The following is a 26175-nucleotide window of genomic DNA, read 5'->3' as shown; positions in this document are numbered from 1 at the left end:
GTGGCCTTGCGATTTGAACTTGTTTATTATGGCTCTAACAGTGGATTTGGGAAGGTTTAACTTCTTTGAAATCTTATCATAGCCCTCCCCATTGGTATGGCATGCTACAACAAGCTTCCTGACGTCTTCGCTGTGTTCCTTAGTTTTAACCATGGCGATTGAAAATTATAATTTAGTCACTTATAATAGTTTAAATAAATCGCTATCTAAAAATTATCTGAAAAAAATTATTCACTGAATTAGCGTTAAACAAGCATAATATGGCTAAAAAAAAGTTCAGAAAGCACGTAAACCGGAAATTGATTGATATTATACTGATACTAAAAGAAAAACAAAGCCTTGCCAATAATTTTGAACAAGGGTTTTTTGCAATTATGTTTGTTGTTCCTTTGTTATTTATTTTTTCTAAAATCCGATTGCTGCATCGGAAAGGCCAGTTAAAAATACATAATATACTTTGTTATTTTCTTTAATTTAATCCCTTTTTTAGAATTTATTAGACAAAACTTAACTTTTATTTTACCGTGCCAATAAATATGATCATCACTGTATATATATATATATATATATATATATATATATATATATATATATATATATATATATATATATGTGGTATATATATATGATACATATATACAAATATATATAATATATATTTATATATATATATTTATATATATATTCATATATATATGCTTATATATATATGTTCATATATACCATATATATATATACCATATATATATATATATATATATATATATATTTTGTGTACAGAAAGTTGTTAGTTGAGACAGGTCATTGGTACCGTCGGTTTCAAGCCCGATAATAAGGCACGTTTAAGGTATCCTTATCGAGCTCTCTTCAGCCAATATTCGAGCTCTCTTCAGCCAATATTCGTCATGAAGAGAGCTCGATAAGGATACCTTAAACGTGCCTTATTATCGGGCTTGAAACCGACGGTACCAATGACCTGTCTCAACTAACAACTTTCTGTACACAAAATATAAGTACGCTCTTAAAATTTGGATTTTCCTTTTAATTGAGCACTCTGCTGGAATTCTTTTTCCAAAAAAACTAATCATATATATATATATATATATATATATATATATATATACTATATATATATATACATATATACCATATATATAGCATATATATATACCATATATATATATATATACCATATATATATATATATATATATATATATATATATATATATATATATATACCACATATATATCTATATGCCATATATATATACCATATATATATGTATATACCATATATATATACCATATATATACATATTTATATACCATATATATATATATACCATATATATATACATATATATATACCATATATATATAACATATACATATATACCATATATATATATATATATCATATATATATATACCATATATATATACAATATATATATATGTACAATATATATATATACCATGTATATACCATATATATATATATACCACATATATATCATATATATATATATATATACCATGTATATATCATATATATATATACCATATATATATATATAACATATATATACATATCATATATATAACATATATATATACACCATATATATATAGCATATATATATACCATATATATACCATATATATATATGCCATATATATATACCATATATATATATATCATATATATATATATATATGTATATATATATATATAAGAGAAAGAAAATTAAAACTGTAAGTTGAACTTTGCAATCAAAATTTATTGTTTGACTGAATACTCCAAAAAACAATTTACAAAATCCTTATTCCGCGGAGTTTCAAAGAATGCTATTCTTATTATTCTTCTCGTAAGGGGGCATAAAGAAATCAGCAAATTATATTTGTAGCAATGCTAGAATTTGCTAGTTAAGGCATTAAGTGAAACTGCAATTTATTGTAGTTATAAATTTCCAAATAAAAAAAATGAAAATAAATACAAAATAGTTCTTTAGATAGAATGCATTCCAAGATAAATCCAATGTGACGATGCATATAATCCGATTGGAAAGTTTTCAAAAATCCGATTGGAAAGTTTACAAAGCATAAGCCTGAAGAATCCTAGAGTGGATGAAACGTGGAATATTCAGTGTAGCGTAATTTCCATATATATTTTATAAATTACTATATATACATATATATATGACGAGGACGCTTCACAGAACGTCTGAAACGCGCGTAAAAACGATTTCAATGACTTTAAAACATTATTACAATGATCCAAACATAATTCTCAATGAAAAACCAAGACACGGAATAATAAAATAATGTTAAAAAATACACATTGTTGGTGACTACTACCTTATTTAAATATATATATATATATATATATATATATATATATATATATATATATATATATATATATATAAGATACTGAGTTTGTGTAATTCAGTAAATTTTCATATACCAATAGGTTTTAAGCCAAAAATGGTTGACTTAAGGATTAAGCTACAAAATTATCACATTTCATAATTGAGCATTAATATACTGTGTGTGCAAAATCAAGACAAGGTGTTGATGGCAACAAAAAGTGTATTTCATTTTATGTTATAATTGTTTCAATGTCCAGTTCGACAATTTCAAGCATTATATCATTTGAAAATTTTCAGAAACCAGCATTTCTTCAGACTTTATGAATAAACACACTTTTGGCAATGTAGCATTTTTTGAATAGAAAGAAAAAAGGGGGGGATCTCTAACGGTAAAAGCATGTGAGAAACATTTACGGAAAAGCCCATTTAAATATTAATGATGGGAAATAAAGGAATTTAGGAACCCAACAAATGGGATATATTTAAAAAAAAAATTTTTTTCTTTTTTTAAATGGCTTAGGGCTCCCCGTAGAAACTTCACATAACTCTGTTCTTGAATAAGGATATGAAAATTAGGCGATATATTAATATTTAAATGGGCTTTTCCGTAACCACAAACAAGGTAAATGTTTCTCGCATGCTTTTCTCGTTAGAGATTCCCCCCCTTTTTTCTTTCTATTCAAAAAATGCTACATTGCCAAAAGTGTGTTTATTCATAAAGTCTGAAGAAATGCTGGTTTTTGAAAATTTTCAAACGATATAATGCTTGAAATTGTCGAACTGGACATTGAAACAATTGTAACGTAAAATGAAATACACTTTTTGTTGCCATCAACACCTTGCCTTGAAGTCTTGATTTTGCATACACAGTATATATATATATATATATATATATATATATATATATATATATATATATATATATACCATATATATATATACCATATATATATACCATATATATATGTATATATATATACATATATATACCATATATATATGTATATATACCATATATATACCATACATATATATATGTATATATATACCATATATATGTACCATATATATACCATATATATATAGACACCATATATATACCACATATAGGTATATATATACCAGATATATACCATATATATATATACCATATTTATTTATATATATATATATATATATATATATAAATATATACCATATATATATACCATACATATATATATACTATAAATATATATATATACATATATATATATATATATATATATACCATATATATATATATATATATATATATATATATATACCATATATATATATACCATATATATATACCATATATATATATATATATATACCATATATATACCATATGTATATACCATATATATATATGCACCATATATATATATATATATATATATATGTACCATATATATACCATATATATATAGACACCATATATATACCACATATAGGTATATATATACCAGATATATACCATATATATATACCATATTTATTTATATATATATATATATATATATATATAAATATATACCATATATATATACCATACATATATATATACTATAAATATATATATATACATATATATATATATATATATATATATATACCATATATATATATATATATATATATATATATATATATATATACCATATATATATATACCATATATATATACCATATATATATATATATATATATACCATATATATACCATATGTATATACCATATATATATATGCACCATATATATATATATATATATATATATATATATATATACATCATATATATATACCATATATATGTATATCATATATATGAGGTGCATGCAATAAGTAATGCCCCTGATCCATTTCCAATTATCTGATCTAGCTGAAATTTTGCATGTGCAATGATTTATATCTCTACGAGTTATGTGGCAAATTACAGCTCTGAACTAATTGTGGTTTCTGTATTACAGGTGTTTGAACTGAGTCAGGTGTGAAATGGAGCCTGTTGAATTTCAAGCAGTGATCCGGTTTTTGTATTTGAAAGGACGCACACCACAGGAGACTTTTAATGAAATGAAAGAAACTGATGGTCATATAACCTTGTAAAACACTGGCATCGTGAATTCAAACATGGTCGGAAGTTTGTGGAAACAGCTCCCAGACCTGGTCGCCCTCCCCCCTTCTGCCAGTGATAAGGCATCTGTCTGTCAAGTTGAGGCTGCCATTTTGGAAGATCGGCGCATTCACCAAATAGCCCAAGATGTCAAGATTAGTAGAGGGTCTGTGGAAACTATCATTCATGACCATTTGCATATGCATAAGGTGTCTGCCAGATGGATTCCCAGGTTGCTCACACCATTCCAGAAGCGAGAACGCGTCGAGTGCTTGAGGAGAAATTTGGAGATGTGTCAAGAAGATGAGTCAAAGTTTTTCAAAAGACTGATTACACAGGATGAAACCTGGGTCCATCACTATGATCCAGAGACCAAAGTCCAGTCAATGCAGTGGAAGCACTTTGACTCACCACCTCCAAAGAAGGCAAGGGTGCAACCCTTCGCTGGCAAGGTTATGCTCACAGTCTTCTGGGACCAGGACGGAGTAGTGATGACAGATTTTCTGGCAAAGAGTACCACAATTACAGGAGCCTATTATGCTTTACTTTTGAGGAAATTAAGGGAAGCTATCAAAATCAAGAGGCGGGGCAAGATCAGCAAAGGTACCCTCCTCCTGCAGACAACACTCCGGTCCACAACTCGCATGTCGCCAGATCAGAAGCATGGGCATGTGGTTATGAAATCAACCCCCATCCTCCCTACTCTCCTGACCTTGCACCCTCTGACTTTCACCTCTTCCCAGTCATGAAGTTGTTTTTGAAAGGAAAGCATTTCCCAGATGATGCAGCCTTGATTTCTGAAGTCATGTCGTGGTTGGAGAACCAACCTGGGATGTTCTACAAAAACGGTCTCCAGAGCTGTATCAAACGATGGGAGAAATGCATAACTCTGGGTGGTTCCTATGTAGAAAAAGACTAATAACTGTGCCAAGTTTCGTTGCTCTACTGCTATGGGAAGTGGGTCAGGGGCATTACTTATTGCACGCCCCTTGTATATACCATATATAAACTATAAATATTATATACCATATATATATATATATATATATATATATATGAATATAGCTTTTTTATAGATAACTATCAGTATTTTTCTGGCTACAGAGACTTGAAAGAGGCGAGAAGGTTGACGATGAAGAAAGATTGCTTCTGCAAGGATACACAGGCGAGGCACAAGACAACATCTCTACCTTACCCCGCAAGTTAGCTGTGCAGGTAAGAACCCAGAAAATTCTCCTGATAATTATATTTCACACACGCAGGCAAGCAGAACTTGAATGCCTACTGAAGAAAACTTTAATATCTACTAAACACTGTCCTCGAGTGGTTAAGTTATCTCTGCCCAGTGGTTGTCAGAAGAATTTGGCATAAGGATATTTCCTTCAACAAGTAAACCTAAATATTCAAAATAACATAGTATTCGAAGCCTAAATAAAATACCCTTGGTATGGTTATCTTACACTGGTTTATATGAGGATTCATGCACCTTCTCTAAGTAGTAACAATGCTATGCTGGATACTCCACCAGACTAGATAAATTCTTGTCCATGAATCTAGTAAGATCAAGAGAGTACTAAAAAGATAGACTATAACACAGTTAGCTGGCCAATAAATGAGAGTAAGTTATACAACATAATCATGTTGACACACTGGTTTCCATTAAATTAGCAAAGTTAAGCAAAATTGAGACTGGTCAGTACTAAAATGGTGACCATTTGGGAATTCCAGGTGCCATATGTGCTCTCCGCTTATCTCGGCGTTATTTCCAGTTGTCTAGCATTTCTCCTTGTCACTGGAGTCAAGCAGTGCCAATTCAGTAGAGGTGTGGTTGGAGATTGTGCAACCTTTGCCTCACAATTACATGCACAGCTACCCTTACAGGGGGTATCCATTGTCTCTTGAGACTGAACAGAGGCATCGCAAGTGAGAGGAAAATTTATATGGCTGGTTGGATTGAACTGCATGGAAATTAGGCTGGAGACATGTGTTGTTCACCCTGGATTCCACAGCACTCAGAACACTCTAAAGACTAAAATCTGATGTAGAAGAAAAAAAAGAAGTCAGATTGCATGTAGTCGTATCGCTTTTGCATTCGACCCAAATCTTCCAATGTCTAATATGCAATAGGTGACATGTTGTAGACAGGTGACAACTACTTGCAATGAACTTGATCATGGCATGATCATTATACCAAAGCTATGAGAGATCAGTAGAGAGACTAATTTTTCACTTCAATATGCAAGATGGCAAAGCGAACAGAGGCTGAAAAACTTTGCATCTACAAGAAGGAGGATTCAGACAAGACTCATCAATGGAAGCTCTGTATCTGCATATGTGATGTTCATATAATTTGAGTCTGCTACAAATCATGACTCTTATTTTCAAATTTAGATTTCAACATTTTTTTTTAATAAAAATCATACCAGACAAGGCATGAAGCCATTTGATGTAAGGAGCTAAAAAAATAATACTACTTAAATGTAAAAAAAAAAAAAAAACTAATGAAAATTGTTAGATGAATAAATTCCAAACCAGAAAATAGTGATTCCCCACCCCGTTACCAGAAACATCGTTCATGGAATGTGAGAACTAAAGAACAAAATAAAAAAGTGAGAGATATCATTTTAAGATTTGAAACTCATTGTGCTGCTTCATTGTAGTTATTTATGTTTGACAGATTTTCAGTTATTTGGACATCATTGATTTGGCTCATTGTTCCTGTGTTTGTCGATCCTGGAAGATTCTCACTCAAGTCAGTTCTCTCTGGAACAGCGTGAGTATCTAGATTGATATTTGAAAATAATTTTTAAAAAACGAATCAGGAGAACAGGCGACTCGAAGTCCACTGCAATCGGTTTCGGATAAAAAAAACTGCATTTATATAAAAATGTTCTCCTTACTTAATAATACAAAAATAAAAGCATTAATACAAAAAAAAAAAATGAAGTTATTTTTGTATAAAAGATCAAAGAAATCAATACATATTTCATGAAGTATACAATTTTATAATACTACAAACAAATTCAAAACAATGAAACAATAGTACTAAATAAAAGGGGTTTAATTAGGGAAAATAGCCAAAATCAGTCTCGAGACCACATAGTTTTTGGTTTGTTTTTAACTAAAACAGGAAGTTCGGTTTAGTAACCAGGAAATTTTTTATATCAATGCAAATTTTTTTTATCAGACACTGTTTATTGCAAACTTCGAGTCACTTGTTCTTCTGATTCACCGAAGAACATATAATGATAGATTTGTCCATTTTATTCCATTGGGGACCATTAGACTTTTCACATCTGTGCCGGACAGTTGAAATTTAAAAAAACGTCTGCACTTGCAACCCATTCGCAAATGTTCATGCCACTTTCAACTTTAGTAAGGTTTGCTTTAAAACATATTCAAACGTAGAAAAAGTAACAAAGAAATTTAATCCAAAAATGTATTAAGTTTCCATGACACTATCAAGCATATGTACGCAATGTGATAATGTATGGAAGTGAAACCTGGTCAGTAAAGGTTGAGGACATGCGTTGCATGGAAAGAAATGATATGTGAATGAATATGATGGATGCATAATGGGAGTCTAAGAGTCTTAAAGACAGGCTCAGAGGAAGATTAAATATGGACAATACAGTGAGACGTCTGCAGACTATGATGGTATGGTCACATTGACAGAATGGATAAAAGTTCTTGAGTTAGTAGATGTAGGATAGTTGAGGTAACAGGTTCAGTTTACAGGGGACGACCAAGAAATATGGGAGGAAGTGATAAAAATGGGAGGAAAAAAGGATAAATAAAAACTTTTCCAGAAATAAATTGATGATGATGACGATGATTATAACGATGATGATGACGATGACAACGATGACAATGATAATGATGACAATGACGACATCGATGATAATGAAGTATTAAGACAGTATTGGATAATAATAATAATAATAATAATAATAATAATAATAATAATAATAATAATAACAATAATAATAGGAGAGAAAGCACTAACCAGACAATCACTGGATGGGTGCGAAGAGGACTAAGACCTTGGGAAGGCTTATTGCCACCCAAATTCCAGTGAAAACCAATGGTCGCTACCAATGAGAAATCAATCGTAAATGGCTATTGCGATAATGCAAACTAATTTGAAAAGGTGGTGAGTACTGGAAATCTGGGGAGACTTGTTGTCACTCAGACTCCAGAGAACACCGCAGATTGTTCTCAAAGAGAAATCTTTGATGTTAACCTGTGTGAAAATTCTTAGTGAGTGAATCATAATAATAATAACAACAAATAACAATTATATGCTTCAAACTTATTGGTTAAGATTGCACTTGCGATTTTGGATATGATCAAATGAAGAAATAGTTGAGTTACAATCATTGCTACTATTTGTTCATTTGAAAAATGCAGAAACCAAGATATTTGCAAAGAAATATTTCTTGCAAAACTAAAACTAAAATGAGTCTCCAACCTAATAGATCCTGCACTATCAACCAAACTCCAACCCCTGTCCCATCACCGCAATGTTGCATGCTTATGCCTTTTTTTTACAAGTATTTTAATGGAATGTATTCTGACAAACTTGTGCCCCCTCAACGTAAATACCTTGACTAACCTGACAAGCAGCAAAATCCCACCTCTTCACTGTAGAGATCACTAGATGTAAGTAGGCCTTCTATTCTAATAATTTCTTTCCTCAAGCTGCTAGACTTTGGAATTCTCTCCCGGTCTCCTGCTTTCCTGACTACTGACAAGCAGAAGTTTGGATGTAATGTGAACAGACATCTCACTGCTCAACACCCCATATAGTATCCCTGTAGATTTGATTCCAAATAGTAACCCCTTACGTCCAAGTGGAACTATACCTTGTTTGGGATCAATAAGAGTAAAAAAAGTTTCTTTATTATATGGATAATAGCGAAGTAAAAAGAATTTGATATTGAGTATGAAAAATCATTGAGATAATAATAATTTATTAGTTTTATTATATTTTATATTTACAGCTTAATCTACATCGGATAAAACACAGGTAAGAGGAAACAAAGATGAACATTTGGTTTTGGTTATTTTTTAAATATGTTGAAAAATCTCAAAAGCGTTTTCTACCAAATGTATTCTGCAAATTGAATACTATTAAATAACATTTGGTTATACTTGATGTAGCAAGTTGTTATAAAAGTTCTGTTAGTTTCTTTTTTTAGTATTATCCATAAACCTACCAATATAGCATCCATAACATCTGCCCAAATCATAATAGCTCCTCTTTCTTTTTATGTCAAAAAAATTCAGTAGCTTTGAGCATGTTCATGATCGACAAAATTGGTACCTTAAATGTGTTCAGACTGAAAATGAATTTTTGGTTTTTGTTTTCGATTTCTCTCCAACCTAATTCTTTTCTCTTGTTCTAAAGCGAATACTGGCAAATGGAGGTTGTAGTTCGAAATTGCCGCGAAGTTCGTTGGAGCAGACTTAAATAAAGGGATTCACTAACGACACAAAACAGGATATAGAAAAAAGTATTAATTATTAAAACAATAAAATTTACAAGTTTTGAAAAACTTATTGTGTTTGCGGCTTTAGAGAAAGTCCAACTATAAAGTTCTTTTACGTCCAAAGAATTAGACGGCTCTTATAATGTTCGTATAGGCACAAAATTTTAGGAGAGGAATTTTCCTACCTGTTGCTTCATGGACGAGCTGTGGTTAAAAGAGGAAGAGACTATTGTTCTAAAAGTGAACCCGATAAACGGGGGTCCCTGATTGGTTAATTAGACAGACCCTATTTTTAGATTGTTAGTGTATTATAGGGAGGTAAGTGGGAATGATAAACCCCCCCTTTTTTTTTTTTATAGTTCTTCAAATTCTATAACACTAAAATTATTTGCATCAAATTTTATTTTCAAGTTTGTAGTTTTTAAATTTCTATTTTATATCATCATTATCGTATTATCCTCATGTTTCTTATTTGTCTGACCTTATAGCCTAATTCTAACCTTTACCCTAAGCCTAACTCCAATCCTAACCCGAAACCTAGTAGGTGATGCTCTTTTCTCTTCCCTACAACCTCTTTCCCACAGAAGAGACGTTACAAGCCTGTCTCTGCTCTATCAGTATTTTCATGGAAGGTGCTCCACTGAAATCCAATCTATGGTTCTCCCACCCCTTGCCAAACTTTCACAAAACACTCGACTACTTACAACCACTATATATGATTTTCCTCACTCTCTATCTGTGCCTAAATCTAAATGTAGATTCCATGAACAAAGCTTCTTTCCCAGAACTGCCCACCTGTGGAACACTGTTCTGCTAGCCTGCTTCCCGGTTGAATACAACATAGTAGCCTTCAAATCCAATGTAAACAAGTTCTTGTTGATCCGTTCCCATAAATAATCAAATTCTACCTAATTTACACTATTAACGATTACAAAACTACTACTTTATATTCATTAACCTTTATCCTCGAGTAGCCTTCGAGCTTTAATAAATGGTGACTCCCAAGTAAAAAAAACAAACTCAACTCCAACCTTTACTTATAAAAGTAGTTCATGGTGTTACATATTAAGGAACGTACGTCAACTAGTATAGATTTTGACAAGAGTCACATGTAGTGTATGTTATCATAGCCCAAATCTGCAAAACAGAATAGTTTTATCCATAGACCAACAAACATAACGTCAATAATACCTGCTCGTCATAATATCCCCGCCTCCTCCTTTTATGCCATCTAAAGCAGTGTCCTTTCACTGTCCATCTCTTGCTCTAATTATCGGGTCCATTAAGGATGACACATGACAACAGCTCAATTTGGATGATGATCCATATGTATTTGTCATAAAAGAGGTTTTTAAATAGAAATCATTTACTAAGTTACCATTTTCAGAAAACAGCATCCGGTACTTTATAAAACATTCTTTTTGATAACATGCTCGAAAAGTTCACCTCTTGTTTGGTATGGATTCTTTAAATCTGGGCCTTCAAATCGTCACTTCAGAGTATTTCTACTGTGCTTAAAAGAATGTCGACACATGAAAATATAATAATATATAAAAGAAATTTAAATTTATAGAAGACAATACAATGCAGAGGTGTAACGGATAAGCACAAACTGAAGCAAATCAAGATATAATGGCGAATTAAGCTTTGCAGATTAAGATATAATGGCCTATTAAGCTTTGCAGATTCATCTTTATCTATATAAATAACACATTAGATGTATGTGTGTGTGTCTGTATGTAAATATTTCAGAAATGGAAAAAGTCGTTGGAAATTCCAAAAATAAATGGGGAAGCATAGCGTTGTGAAAGAGAGTAAGTTTTTTTATATCATATAGCCATTAATATATTTAAAAAGATATGATGCAATTCATATTCTTTTTGGAACAAATATATCCGTTATAATTCAGATAAAGATGTGTAACTGAAATGAAATGAGTGCATTTTAATAATGTAATTTATTAATTGATTATATGTATTAATTATTATAGAAGGTGTTTTCTATAATGTGAGAGAGTTAACCTGTATATAAAATTATGTCCTTTTTATAGAAGTTTACTCATATATATATATTTATTTATTACATGTATTGTGTACTTACTTGTGTCAACATGGTTAGATCGAGGATCTGTATTGTAATATCTCGGGAAATTATTCTTTCATCAGATATGTATTACACTTTCAAGCATGCATATTATGGCTGTTGTAAAATGAGTAATTCCACAGAAATTGCAAATTAATTTATTTGTTGTTGGTTCTGCATACAGTGATTTAATGTGCTCATATCACAAAATGATATTTTTCTATCTTTATTTCCTTATGCATTGCTGATTTTAATTATTTTTTTTAAATCTTAAAGATTGACAGACTCAACTTCTCGGAGACTGCTGAACCATTATCGGCCATATCTGATTCATTTGAATCTGCGAGGATGTACGTACCTTGAAGAAGCATCATTTCTGGCAATTAGCGCTTGTAGTAACTTGCAAGATCTTAATTTGTCCGAATGCAGCACACTCAGTGTAAGTAAACATGTACTTAATATATAGAAGTCAGACCTACAAAATGTTGTATATGTTACAAAAAAAAAAAATGTGGGGAATGTTACATAATGGAACCAAATTTCAATTCTCTTGAATTATAAATCTTATTTAAGATGTAAGAACGCTAACTCATTCGTTGCAAAGTTATGTCCCTTTAATGTAAGAAAATGAGTCAACTATTTTATATAAAAAAACGATGACTTTATTCTCAACTTATTAAAACATATTATGATTAAACTCTATATAGACTGTAACTCTATCCAAACCTGACATCATGCATTATTGCTGCATGTCTGACATAACACTGTCTCTTGTTTTATATAATAGTTGTTTACTAGTGTTGGGACGATTAATCGGAATCTGAAAAAAAAATCAGACTTTTTTACGGTATCAGAATTAGAAAAATTTTAGCCCGTTTTCCGACACCAAAAACGATTCTTTTAATAGTTTTAATTGTTTTTTGTTTGTTTGTTTGTTTTATTTAAAACTTAATTTTCAGTTGCTGGTATTAATAAACATGATGAATATTTATTGATTTTAAACTATCAGTAAAACTTAATAAAGTAGATATATTATTTTAATTGGAATTCATTATTGAGATGAGTATTATTCATATTAATTTATTTATTGCGGACTATTATTCTCATCTTTATTAGTTGTTGTTTCATGACGTTTCGGCCAACTATTCCTCTGGCCTTTGTCAGGTAGTAACCGCGACGGATAGGAACTTCGAATCGCCTAACTGCATTCTCAGCAATCACTGCCATCCGTAGTTGTTGTCATCTCACCACGTTTTTGGCCAAGTAAGCCTCTGGCTGGCTTTGGATAGGATTGAAACCGCTATCTTCAGACAATGTTCATCTGGAACCGTAGAGATTCAACGTCTCTATCAACTGTGCCACAGGCCCCGAAGGACGATCAAGGTTGGATTTTTTTACCTTATAAATCCACGTTTATTTATTATCTGATCTTCCATGGTCATGTCCGTACTGAATGGTATATATATTATTTTAATTGGAATTCATTATTGAAATGAGTATTATTTATTAATTTATTTATTGCGGACTATTATTTTATTCGCCAAAAACGTGGTGAGACAACAACAACTACGGATGGCAGTGATTAAATTATTTGCTACTAAGTTACTATTGTTCTCAACTCCATACTTATTTACTATTAATTCACTATTAACCGCAAACCCAAAAATTTGCTATTAATTTACTATTACGGTCAACTCCAAATTTATTTACTATTAATTCACTATTAATCCTAAACCCAAAATTATTTACTACTAATTTACTATTGCTCTCAACTCCAAACTTATTTACTAATAACCCGCTATTGATCTCAAACCCAAAATTATTTATTTATGTTTTTTTTACATGGTAGTCACCACTTATCAAGGCCCGAAAGCCATTCGGGGAGAAGGGTTATTGTGTTTACAGTAATCAATGGGATAATATTGTAGTAATCGTTAGTAATGGAGATTTGATAAAGTGTCTTACTTAAGGGGATGGTTCATCAGGAATTTGCTTATGTTGGATTTGAAGACATCCAAGTTGTAGTCAGGTGGGAAACAGGCAAACGGAAAAGAGTTTCACAGGCATGCACTTCTAAGAAAGAAACCTTGTTCATGGAATCTTCATTTTGATTTAGGCACAGATAAAGAGTGGGGGAAATTATTGACAGTGGTTTCAGCTAGATGGGTATTTTTCGTGAAAGATTGGCGGGGGTGGGGGGTGGGAGAGATTGGAACCCAGATGAGCATTTGCCATGGAAATAACAATAAAACAAAGACAGGCTCGCAATGTCTCTTCTGTGGGAGAGAGGTTGCAGGGTAGAGAAAAGGGCATCCCCACTAAGACACAAAGTCTATTTTGTACTCTGTCAAGGCAGGATAGGCTGCTTTTAGCAGTTCCTGCCCAGATGTGGCAGCAGTACTCCATCCTTGGACGACTTGGCTTTTATATAGATAGAAAATTGCATCAGTAGTGAGATATCTTCTGGAGCGGTAGAAGGATCCTACTATTTGTCAAGCGACCTTGGCAACAGACTTGATGTACGTGTTCCATTTTAGGTCAGGAGTGAAGGTCAATCCCAGAAGCTTATCAAAACATGGAGCTTCCCCAAGACGAGAGCCATCCATTTCAATTGATGCCAGATGAGGATCAGAGCGTTAATGATGTAAAGATAGGAGTTTGGTTTTAGATGCATTAAAAGTAACCAGCCACCTCTTCCCGTACTGTACCACACGCTCAAGATCAGAGGAGAGAGAATCAGTGAGAACTTTGTCATTTATGGCCGTTGATGTGTTGCTATAGATGGTCGTGCTATCAGCATAGATGTCAACAAATGATTTAAGTATGTGTTTTGGGAGATCATTGATGTAGATCAAGTAGAGAGTTGGGCCCAGGATGGACCCCTGAGGGACTCCAGCATTAATACTGTGGGTCTCTGATTTCTGCCCATCAACCACTACTCTTATGAGCCTATCAGAGAGAAATGATTTAATAATTGAGAAAACATTTCCAGCTATATCGTAGCTGGAAATCTTGTGAAGTAGGCCTTTATGCCATACCTTATCAAAGGCCTTTGATATGTCAAGAGCAATTGCCCTAGAAATGGAAGCATTTGTCAAGAGATTCACTAATCCTATGAGATATAACCGTTAGCACATCTGCTGTAGATCTGGCAGAATGGAAACCATATTGCATGTCACTAAGAAGGTTATTTCTGCTGAGGTGGTTGATTACTTCTCTGTTTAATATGGATTCCAGCAACTTACTCATGGCACATAGGAGACTTATTGGTCTGTAATGAGAGGGAGATGACTTATTACCTGAATTTTTAAATACAGGGCATACTGTTGAGGTTTTCTAGGGTGTTGGGAAGCACTTCTCCTTAAGGCAACACTTAAAGTTTTGTAAGTATGGAGGCAAGTTCTGGTTGAAGCTTTTTCAACACTATAATTGGATTGCCGTCAGGGCCAGTTGCTTTACTGGAATCAAGGTTCTTTATTAGCTTGGCAACCTCACGCACAGATATTTGTACGTTGCATAGCATGTTGTCTGTATAGGAGGAAATACGGAGGGTTGATGGCCTTCGTCGCATAGGGTAGAATTAGTTGCAAAATTCTTGGCAAATAGTTTGGCCTTGTCTGACGCTGATGAGATGACCTCAGGTCCATTGATTATTTGCTATTAATTAACTAATATTCTCAACTCCAAACTTATTTACTCTTAATTCACTATTAATCTCAAACCAAAAATTATTTGGTATTAATTTACTATTTTTCTCAACTCCACACTTATTTACTCTTAATTCACTATTAATCTCAAACCCAAAATTATTTGCTATTTATTTACTATTATTCTCAACACCAAACTTATTTCTATTTAATTCACCATTAATCTCAAACCCAAAATTATTTGGTATTAATTTACTATTTTTCACAACTCCAAATTTATTTACTCTTAATTCACTATTAATCTCAAACCCAAAATTATTTGCTATTAATTTACTATTATTCTCAACACCAAACTTATTTACTCTTAATTCACTATTAATCTCAAACCCAAAATTATTTGCTATTAATTTACTATTTTTCACAACTCCAAATTTATTTACTCTTAATTCACCATTAATCTCAAACCCAAAATTATTTGCTATTGATTTACTATCATTCTCAACACCAAACTTATTTACTCTTAATTCACTATTAATCTCAAACCCAAAATTATTTGGTATTAATTTACTATTTTTCTCAACTCCAAACTTATTTACTCTTAATTCACTATTAATCTCAAACCCAAAATTATTTGCTATTAATTTACTATTTTTCACAACTCCAAATTTATTTACTCTTAATTCACTATTAATCTCAAACCCAAAATTATTTGCTATTAATTTACTATTATTCTCAACACCAAACTTATTTACTCTTAATTCACTATTAATCTCAAACCCAAAATTATTTGCTATTAATTTACTATTTTTCACAACTCCAAATTTATTTACTCTTAATTCACCATTAATCTCAAACCCAAAATTATTTGCTATTGATTTACTATTATTCTCAACACCAAACTTATTTACTCTTAATTCACTATTAATCTCAAACCCAAAATTATTTGGTATTAATTTACTATTTTTCTCAACTCCAAACTTATTTACTCTTAATTCACCATTAATCTCAAACCCAAAATTATTTGGTATTAATTTACTATTATTCTCAACACCAAACTTATTTACTCTTAATTCACCATTAATCTCAAACCCAAAATTATTTTGTATTAATTTACTATTTTTCTCAACTCCAAACTTATTTACTCTTAATTCACCATTAATCTCAAACCCAAAATTATTTGGTATTAATTTACTATTTTTCTCAACACCAAACTTATTTACTACTTGCATTTCTGTTCATAACCTGGCCTATGTGTGAATACCCTCTTTAAGTAAAATTTCAAATGTTTCGATGAAAAATTGTTTCAGTAATTTGGTAGCAATCACAATTTTGACACCCTTAACATTTATTGTTTTGGTTTCAAATCAAAATAAAATATTTTATCCATATCCAAGTTACCTACATCTAATATTTCGAGTGTTTAGACCAAAAATTGGCGGAAGAGTTTGGTAGAATCTGCAATGGTAAACTCTTTCAACTTTGACCTTTTGGTGGTCAAATTTTTGCCCCAAAACTAATTTCTGAATACTCGTTATGTAAAATTTCTAATCTTTAGACTTAAAATTGGCTGAGTAGTTGCTAAAGAATGCAAAGGTCAATTCTTTTGAACTTTGACCCCTTGGCAACTCAAATTTTCGACCCAAACCAATTAAAAAGCTTGCCCTATTTCTGAATACTATTTATGTAAAACTTCAAATGTTTAGACCAGAAATTGGCTGAGTAATTTGGTAGAGACCACAGAGGTCAAATTTGTTTTTTAACTTGGATCCCAATTTTGATACCTTAACATTTATTGTTTTGGGCTCAAATTAAATTAAAAAGTTTGATCTATGTCCAAGTAACCTACATTTAAACTTCAAAATTGACCGAGGAGTTTGGTAGAGTTTTCAAAGGTGACAGTCAAATTTCTAGCCAAAAACCGATTAAAAAGATTTTCCCAAATCTCAATACTCATGTCAAATTTTGACAGAGTAATTTGGTAGGGAAAAGCACACACACACACACACACACACACACACACACACACACACACACATTTTCACTTTCATAGATATACTGGCAGTTCAGCCCGGCTTTGCTCGGGCCCTATGTATAGTTCATAACTTGTCCTACATGTGAATACACTTTTTGAATTTTTTGCAGCCAAATTTTCTCCCCCCAAACTGATTAAAATCCTTGCCGCATGTCTGAATACCTGTTATGTATAAATTTCATATGTTTAGACCCAAAATAGGCCGTGTAGTTTGTTAGACACCGCAAAGGTCAAATCTTTTGACCTTTGACCCCTTGGCAGCTCAAATTTTCGACCCAAACCAATAAAAAGCTTGCCCTATTTCTGAATACTCTTTATGTAAAATTTCAAATGTTTAAATCAGAAATTCGCTGAGTAATTTGGTAGAGATCGCAGAGGTCAATTTTTTTTTAACATGGACCCCAATTTTGGCCCCTTAACATTTATTGTTTTGGGCTCAAATCAAATTAAAAAGTTTGATCCATGTCCAAGTAATCTACATTTAAAATTTCAAGTGATTAGACCCAAAATAGGTGGAGGAATTTGGTATAGTTTTCAAAGGTCAAATCGTTGAACTTTGACCACTTGACAGCCAAATTTCTGGCCGAAAACCGATTAAAAAGATTTTTCCAAATCTCAGTACTCCTTATGTTAAATCTCGAGTCTCTAGACAATTGACAAAGTTATTTGGTTGGGTAATGTACACACACGCACACACAAACACACACACACACACACACACACACATTTTCACTTTTATAGCTATAGAAATAATGTGTTTTGCATTTTTAGTAGATGGTAGATCATTTGACATGTCATATTTTCTTTATGAAGAAATTTATTTCAACTCTTGTTAATAAGATTTGTTACCCTTCTTTCCACCCTCCACATTTCCCCACTACTTGTTTCTCTCTCTATCTATCACAAGCACTATTTTATATCAAAGATCGATTAAACAAAAAAATATTCTAAATATCGACCTTCCTTTCACCAACGAATTTTGTTCCCTAAAAGAATATTATTAAAAAAAAATGTATACATATTCTGTTCGAAGCAATGCTAAAAAAGAATATATCCACATTGTGAGTGTATCTTGTGTAGTTTCTCATTGTTAGGTGGATGCGCGCGCGCACACACACACACACACACACACACACACACACACACACACACGAACGCACACGCCTGCACACAAACTACCTACTTATATAGGGTGTTTTTTGGGAGGTAGCGAATTTTAAATTGACAACTCTATTTCTTGGCAACTATTGGTTATTTTGAGTTCAGCTTGGTTTGGCAATTCATTATGAAGAGATTGACACTCGAGGAGTGTTTGGGAATTGAAAATGATACAATCAATTTACTGAAAGAAACATTTGATGAACGAATGATTTCATGAAATGACCTGTCAACTGGCCACCTCGTTTGTGCGATTTAACCCCATTAGATTATTTTCTTTGGGGATATATAAAGTTTCATGTGTACGCTGATAAATCAGACACAATAGACCACTTGGAAGACAACATTTCGCGTGGAGTTGCCGAATTACAGCCTAACTTAATGCGTAGAATTTGTGAAAATTGGACATCTAGATTATGCCATAAATGTGCGAGCTGCAGGAGGTAATAAACCCGAAATTAAATTTCAATTATAAATACCAAAAATTAATTGTTGGAATAAACCACATATTTGTATAATAAAAATATTTTTCTAAGATTTATTTTAATATAAAGTTTGCCTCCTCTAAAAATATTAGTCTTTATAATAGATAAAACATTTTTCTCAAATAATTCACGTGAGAAGTAGTCAGTAATGACATCTTTTTTTTTATTTTTGGTCTCATTTCATTTATTTTTAGATTGCGTTTTATTATTTCCATTTATGTTCTCTCTCCCTTTCTCTTTCCAGGACAGTGCTTTGCTTTTAATCGGCCGAGGTTGTCACATTTTACTTTACCTTAACATCTCATACACTCCAATCACTGATGGCGGGATGCGAACGATTTCCAGGTAAAGTAACCCTTTTCAAATATCTCTTCACTGATTTCCACAATGAGACAGGCGACGTAATGTAATCCAAAATTTTCTGACAAAGATGACAGAACTCAAACTATAAAATTAAAAGGCGAATCCTTTTGTTAAAATAATTATTAAAACCTAATTTTGATAAGTACAGTGCCGGCAAAAAAAAAAGTCCGCACTGGTAATTTTTTCAAAAACTTAGATTAGATTGGCCTTTTTAAAGTCAAATTTTGCGAACTTGGCTCTTTTTTAAGCAGTTAGGCCTTCAAGAATTATATTTGTCTTTTTTCAAAGCATAATGTATGGAATAACTAAGGAGGGAACAAGCAGAATATTATATAGATTATAAAAATATTAACCTCATAAATATTAATTAGATAGAAATGTGTATTTTTAATTCTAAAATAATCTTTGTTTTTTTTTAGGTATTTTGGTAATTTTGGTTCCTTATCTCCTCTCTCACTACCAATTTGCCTTCCTCCTACCAACTAAAACATTCTTTGGCAAGCTGAGAAGATTACCAGAATTTTAGTATTATAGAAATGGAATTGTGTATATCTTACATTCTAAAATAATCTTTTATTTTTTTTTAGGTATTTTGGTAATCTTCAGTTTCTCAGTTTGGCTTTCTGTTACAAATTCACGGACAAAGGAATGGTATACCTGGCAGATGGAAAGTGTTGCAATAACCTGGAATATTTAGATCTTTCAGGGTGTCTTCAAGTAAGAATTTTTGGATTTTCATATCTTTTTTTCATTTGCCATTTTAATAATGAACCTTATTATGTTTCTATGAGGATGAGATATATTTATGCTCTTATGCTTTCTTGATACATATATTATGTGTTGATGCGATTGAAAATGGCCATGAAGAGTCAGAGAGGATGGAAGACTGGAGAGAGCAAGAACACTAACTAGACATCTACTGAAGAACGAACTGGAATCTTTAAAAGGCTTAGTTCCAGAGAAAACTAATGAGAAATTTCCAAATAAAATTAATGGTAAACGACTGTTGTGAAAAAGCAAAAAATAGTTTTGGCACTTATGAAGAATACAGACCATGCAATATTTTAGATCATTGCTTACATAATTTTAATGCAGACATAATTACTTGTAACTATCGACAATATTTTGAAATTATGGTTACTATACCTATGCTTTCCCTTACTGATTGGATATATATATATATATATATATATATATATATATATATATATATATATATATATATATATATATATATTAGTTTTACAGAAGTTCAGAAAAACATTGGTACCGTCGGTTTCAAGCCCAAACAGAACGGAAACCGTTAATGGTAACACATAAATAATGTTCGGCTCTCGTCAGCCATCTTGTTTTCTGCCCCTCAAAACGATGCCCACTTTGTGACGCAGAGAAATACCACATCATAAAGGCTATTAATGACCCTCAAAAGACCTGTTTGAACGTACGCAGTGAGACACTCAAAGGATGTCTGCATAGGAGACAAGCGCTACTAATAAACTGGGAAGACAGAGCAATAAACGAGGACCCCACCTAAAGGAGTTCTCCAAGAGTATTCTAGATGCAGTCAACTTAACGCATAAACCAGAAAAGGGTAACGGACATTTAGACTCTTGTCAAAATACATTAAGCACAAATATTAGTATATATGAAGAAGAATAAGACTGCCTATAACACAGCATACAGATATATAAAAGAATTTAGAATTAAATGACACACCCACTCTCATCTATTATAATATTTAATACAAAAAGTTAAAAGGAAAAATAAGATAGATTAGTTACCCCCCCCCCCTTAGACCACTAAAACACAGGTTGCCTCCCCTCAACCGAAAAAAGTAGAGAGGTTAAATAAGATAAATTAATTATCCCCCTTACCCAACTAAAAGCAACGAAAGGCAGAACGAAAAAAAAAAAAACCCCAAAAAAACAAAACAAAAAACCAAACAACACATTATTACTAAAATGCATTAAATAAAAAAATTAAAAAAGAAGAAAATTCATACTGGATTAAAATAAATTATACAGGAACTAGCTATAGTCTAATGAATAAAAGCATACATCATTATATAAACAAACATATGCGGACCTGAAAAAATATGCCCCGGGGCAGAAAACAAGATGGCTGACGAGAGCCGAACATTATTTACGTGTTACCATTAACGGTTTCCCGTTGTGTTTGGGCTTGAAACCGACGGTACCAATGTTTTTCTGAACTTCTGTAAAACTAATAAATAAATATTTAGCTCTTATATCAAAAATGTTTCTTTGCAATCGAGCACTTTGTTGGAACTCTTTCCCTAAAATACAGTAAGCAAATATATATATATATATATATATATATATATATATATATATATATATATATATATATATATAATAGTTGCTCCTATTAATAGTGTTGAGATTTTCTTATTTGATAAGGTGATAAAACTTCTAAAATGCACTTGTGATGTTGGGTTATATAAGAGTGTTAACTTTTGTCAAAATCGAACTGTTCCTTCTTTAATAGAATTTTTTCGATTATCAATTTTCAATACTTATTGGAGGAAAACCTATCTAAGAACATTTCCAGTGACACAAAGTACATTTATGTGAAATTTAATAAAAATCCATCCAGCCGTTTCAGAGTCCATAGTAAACTCTCTCTCTCTCTCCCTCTCTCTCTTACTCTATCTCTCTCTCTCTCTCTCTCTCTCTCTCTCTCTCTCACACACACACACACACATGCTGTCAAGACCAAGCTTGTCTCCTTCAATAATTACAAGAAACCTTCTTTACCACCAATAGCAATGGCCAAGAACACATTACCCGAAAGTACATCCTTTAAACTCCTCGGCCTAACGTTTACAGGGAACATGAACTGGAATAGATACATTGAGATATTGCCAAGGCTGCTGCAAAGAAGTTGGGCTCCCTCTACCGTGCTAGAAAACTACTTATGCCTGAAAGTATCCTGTACCTGTATATGGCCACCATTCGTCCATGTATGGAGTACTGTTGTCACATTTGGACTGGTGCATCTGCTACTATTCTCTCGCTCCTGGACAGGGTTCAAAAGAGAATCGTCAACCTGATAGGTCCTGAACTGTCATCTAGGCTTCAGCCATTGACGAAATGTTGCATCCCTCTGCCTGTTCTACAAGTACTTTAATGGTGAATGCTCTGACGAACTACAAGCATTTGTAACCCCTCGACGTGCATACCCCCGACAAACCCGACAAGCAGCTAAATCCCAACCCTACACAATAGAGATCCCTAGGTGTAAGGAGGCCTTCTATTCTAATAGTTTCTTCCCCAGAACTGCTAGACTTTGGAACTCCTTTCCGGGATTCTGCTTTCCCAACTGTATTGACATGCAGAAGTTCTAGTGTAATGTGAACAGACATTTTTCTACTCATCTCCCTTCATAATACCCCTGCAACTTATTTCCCTGATAGTAGCCCCCTACTTCAAAGTGGCACCGTGCCTTGTTTGGGGTGAAAGTTGAATAAAAAAAAAACTTTTTTTTTTTTTCTTTTTTTTTTTACACAGTGATCACCACTTATCAAGGCCCGGAAGCCACTCAGGGATAAGGGTTATTGCAAGTACATTAAGTTAGTGAGGAGATTTGCTTAAGTGTTTACTTAAGGGGGCGGTTCATTAGGAATTTGTTAACATTGGACTTGAAGACATCCAAGTTGTAGTCCGGAGGGAAGCAGGCAGACGGAACAGAGTTCCACAGGCGTGCAGTTCTAAGAAAGAAGCTTTGTTCATGGAATCCACGTTTTGATTTAGGCACAGATATAGAGTGGGGGAAATTTTTCACAGTGGATTCAGCTAGACGGGTGTTTTTCAAATAAAGTGCCTTTTCTATACAAATAGAGATAATTGGGAAATTTTCATTTTACTAAAGCAATCATTGTGGAGAGAATTTGAATCCTAAACATCATCCTCAAGTGTCTAAGTTCTCGCTACCAGAACAATCTTCTTAAGGATATTTCCCCTGACTTAATATCCAACACTAACAAGGGCCGTAAAGTATGCTTAAATATATTTTAATTCATTTTGTATTTATTATTACAAAGCCAATTCTGTATTGAATATTATATTCTACCTAATTTATAGTACTGATGTCAAAAGATTTAAAAAACAAAAATGATTTGGGTGTCATCAGTTAAATCAGAACCAAAACACTTCAGCTGCATTCCCTACTATTTGAGCTGTCGACAGATAGCTGAGAAAGATTTGAAATTAAACCATTTTGAGCTATGAATGAATTTGCGTATGCGCAAAACTAATAGAAATATGTTGTCAATGTTGTCAATGAACATTTTTGTATTTCAACTTGCTGACATATTTCTGTAGGTATTATTCATCCATCTAACGACTTTACTATTCCTGGCATATGATTACTATTTCCTGTTAATTTTAGTGTTATGTGACCAGTAGTTTAAGAGTTTATCAGTTAAATATTTTCACACAGATACACATACATACAACATACATCTACTGTTTTATTCACATAGATAACATAGTATTTGAAGCCCAAATAAGATACTTTGGTATGGCTAACCCATACTGGCTTAAATGAGGAATAGTGCAGCTTCTCCAAGTGATGTTGGTGCAAGTAACAGCACAAAGCTGAATACTCAACCAGAGTAGATGAATTCTTGTTCTGGAATCTGGTAAGAGCAAGTGTTCAATTAAGGAGAGAAAATTAATGTTCCTCACTTCTTTGCTATTTGAGAGGTAGAGGAGAATTTTCATAAAATATTTGAATATCTATGCATCTCATATAGAAATCAAGTGTCATTCCCATTTCCGAGAACTTTGACTGAAGTAAGATAAAACAAGAAACTAATGAATGTATCATTATGAAGGCAATAAAATTTCTCTCTCTCCTCTGACCTTGAGCGTGTGGTACAATGGGGAAAAAAAGTGGCTGGTTACTAAACCAAGCTTCTATCTTTACATCATCAACGTTCTTATCCCCATCTAGCATCAATTGAAATGAATGGTCCTCATCTTGAGGAGGCTGCATGTTTTGACAAGCTTTTGGGCTTGACCTTTACTCCTGATCTGAAATGAAACACGTACATCAAATCCGTTGTCAAGGTCGCTGGAAAAATGGTGAAATCCTTCTATCGATCCAGTAGATATCTCACTCCTAATGTAATTCTCTACCTATATAAGAACCAGGTACGTCCAAGGATGGAATATTGTTGCCATGTCTGGGTAGGAGCTGCTAGAAAGGACTTATCCTGCCTTGACAGAGTTCAGAATACACTTCGTAGCCTAGTAGGGGATGCCCTTTTCTCTTCCCTGCAACCTCTTTCTCACAGAAGAGACATTGTGAGCCTGTCTCTGCTTTATCATTATTTTCATAGCAAGTGTTCATCTGAGCTCCAATCTATGGTACCCCCTCGCCAAACATTCATGAGAAACATTCATCTAGCTGAAAATACTATCAATAATTTCCCCCACTCTTTATCTGTGCCTAAACCTAAACATAGATTCCATGAACAATGCTTCTTTCTTAAAACTGCACACCTGTGAAACTCTTTTCCATTTGCCTGCTTTCCAGCTGACTACAATATTACTGTCTTCAAGTCCAACGTAAACAAGTTCTTGATGAGCCGTAAGTAAGTAATACAATTTACCAAATTTACACTTCTAACGATTACTATGATATTGTCCCTTTGACCACTGCACACTCTTTAACCCTCATCCTCGAATGGCCTCTGGATCTTGATATGTGATGTGTCCTATGTAAAAAAAAAAAGAAGAAGTTCTGTACATCCTTACCTACCAGAGCTATAACATTCTCTAGGCAGGTTGTGTGCGTTAGAATCTTTGCAGCAAGCAAGCATATCATGTTCTAATTCATTTGTTTTAGTATAAATATTTTCTTGAGATTATCTTTTTTGTTAAAAAAAATGGTAGACAAAATACAAATTTGGAATGATGCTAACAACTAGAACAAAGAAACTGAATACTTTTATATATTTTCCATAATTTTCCAGTTAACTCCCCTTGGATTCAAACAACTCTCCGGAAAATGTGAGCAACTAAAAACGTTCATTGTTGATGATTTCCCAACTTTAACAGATGAATACATTCAGGTAAGTAAAAAAAAAAAAAAAAGGGTCTCATTTCATTAAAGCTCTTCACCCCCAGAAGAAGAGCATTTTATTGTATTCTTGATGAGGGACTATTGTATAAAATGTTAGAATCAACTATGAATTAGCAATAAGTATTTAGAAAGAAATGTAAAGGAAGCTGTAAGTTAGAGTTAGCATTAGGATAATGAAGTGCAAATCTGCAAGATCCTCAGATGTTGTTGCAGAAATATTGAATACTTGGTTAAACAGCTATTGAAAGGATCATAGACTTGAGAAATCAGATTATAAAAGAAGATCCGTAGC

The 26175-nt window shown here is 32.6% G+C and overlaps 1 protein-coding gene across 2 annotated transcripts in view; it reads left to right on the top strand.

Moving 5' to 3' along the window:
• Positions 1 to 26175, top strand: part of LOC145277534 (F-box and leucine-rich repeat protein 13-like) — a 117636-nt gene that overhangs the window by 43990 nt on the left and 47471 nt on the right. For both annotated transcript variants that reach the window (XM_080128986.1, XM_080128987.1), the window contains exons 8-14: positions 5618 to 5728; positions 7191 to 7286; positions 9517 to 9542; positions 12364 to 12526; positions 19654 to 19754; positions 20360 to 20489; positions 25774 to 25872. In XM_080128986.1, the coding sequence (XP_079985112.1) occupies positions 5618 to 5728; positions 7191 to 7286; positions 9517 to 9542; positions 12364 to 12526; positions 19654 to 19754; positions 20360 to 20489; positions 25774 to 25872 (726 nt within the window). The remainder of the gene's footprint in view (positions 1 to 5617; positions 5729 to 7190; positions 7287 to 9516; positions 9543 to 12363; positions 12527 to 19653; positions 19755 to 20359; positions 20490 to 25773; positions 25873 to 26175) is intronic.

This window comes from Euprymna scolopes, chromosome 6 (assembly GCF_053919585.1).
Source record: "Euprymna scolopes isolate OS-2025 chromosome 6, ASM5391958v1, whole genome shotgun sequence".
NCBI lineage: Eukaryota > Metazoa > Mollusca > Cephalopoda > Sepiida > Sepiolidae > Euprymna > Euprymna scolopes.
The sequence above is the reverse complement of the archived record's forward strand: the minus strand, read 5'-3'. Positions and strand labels throughout refer to the sequence as shown.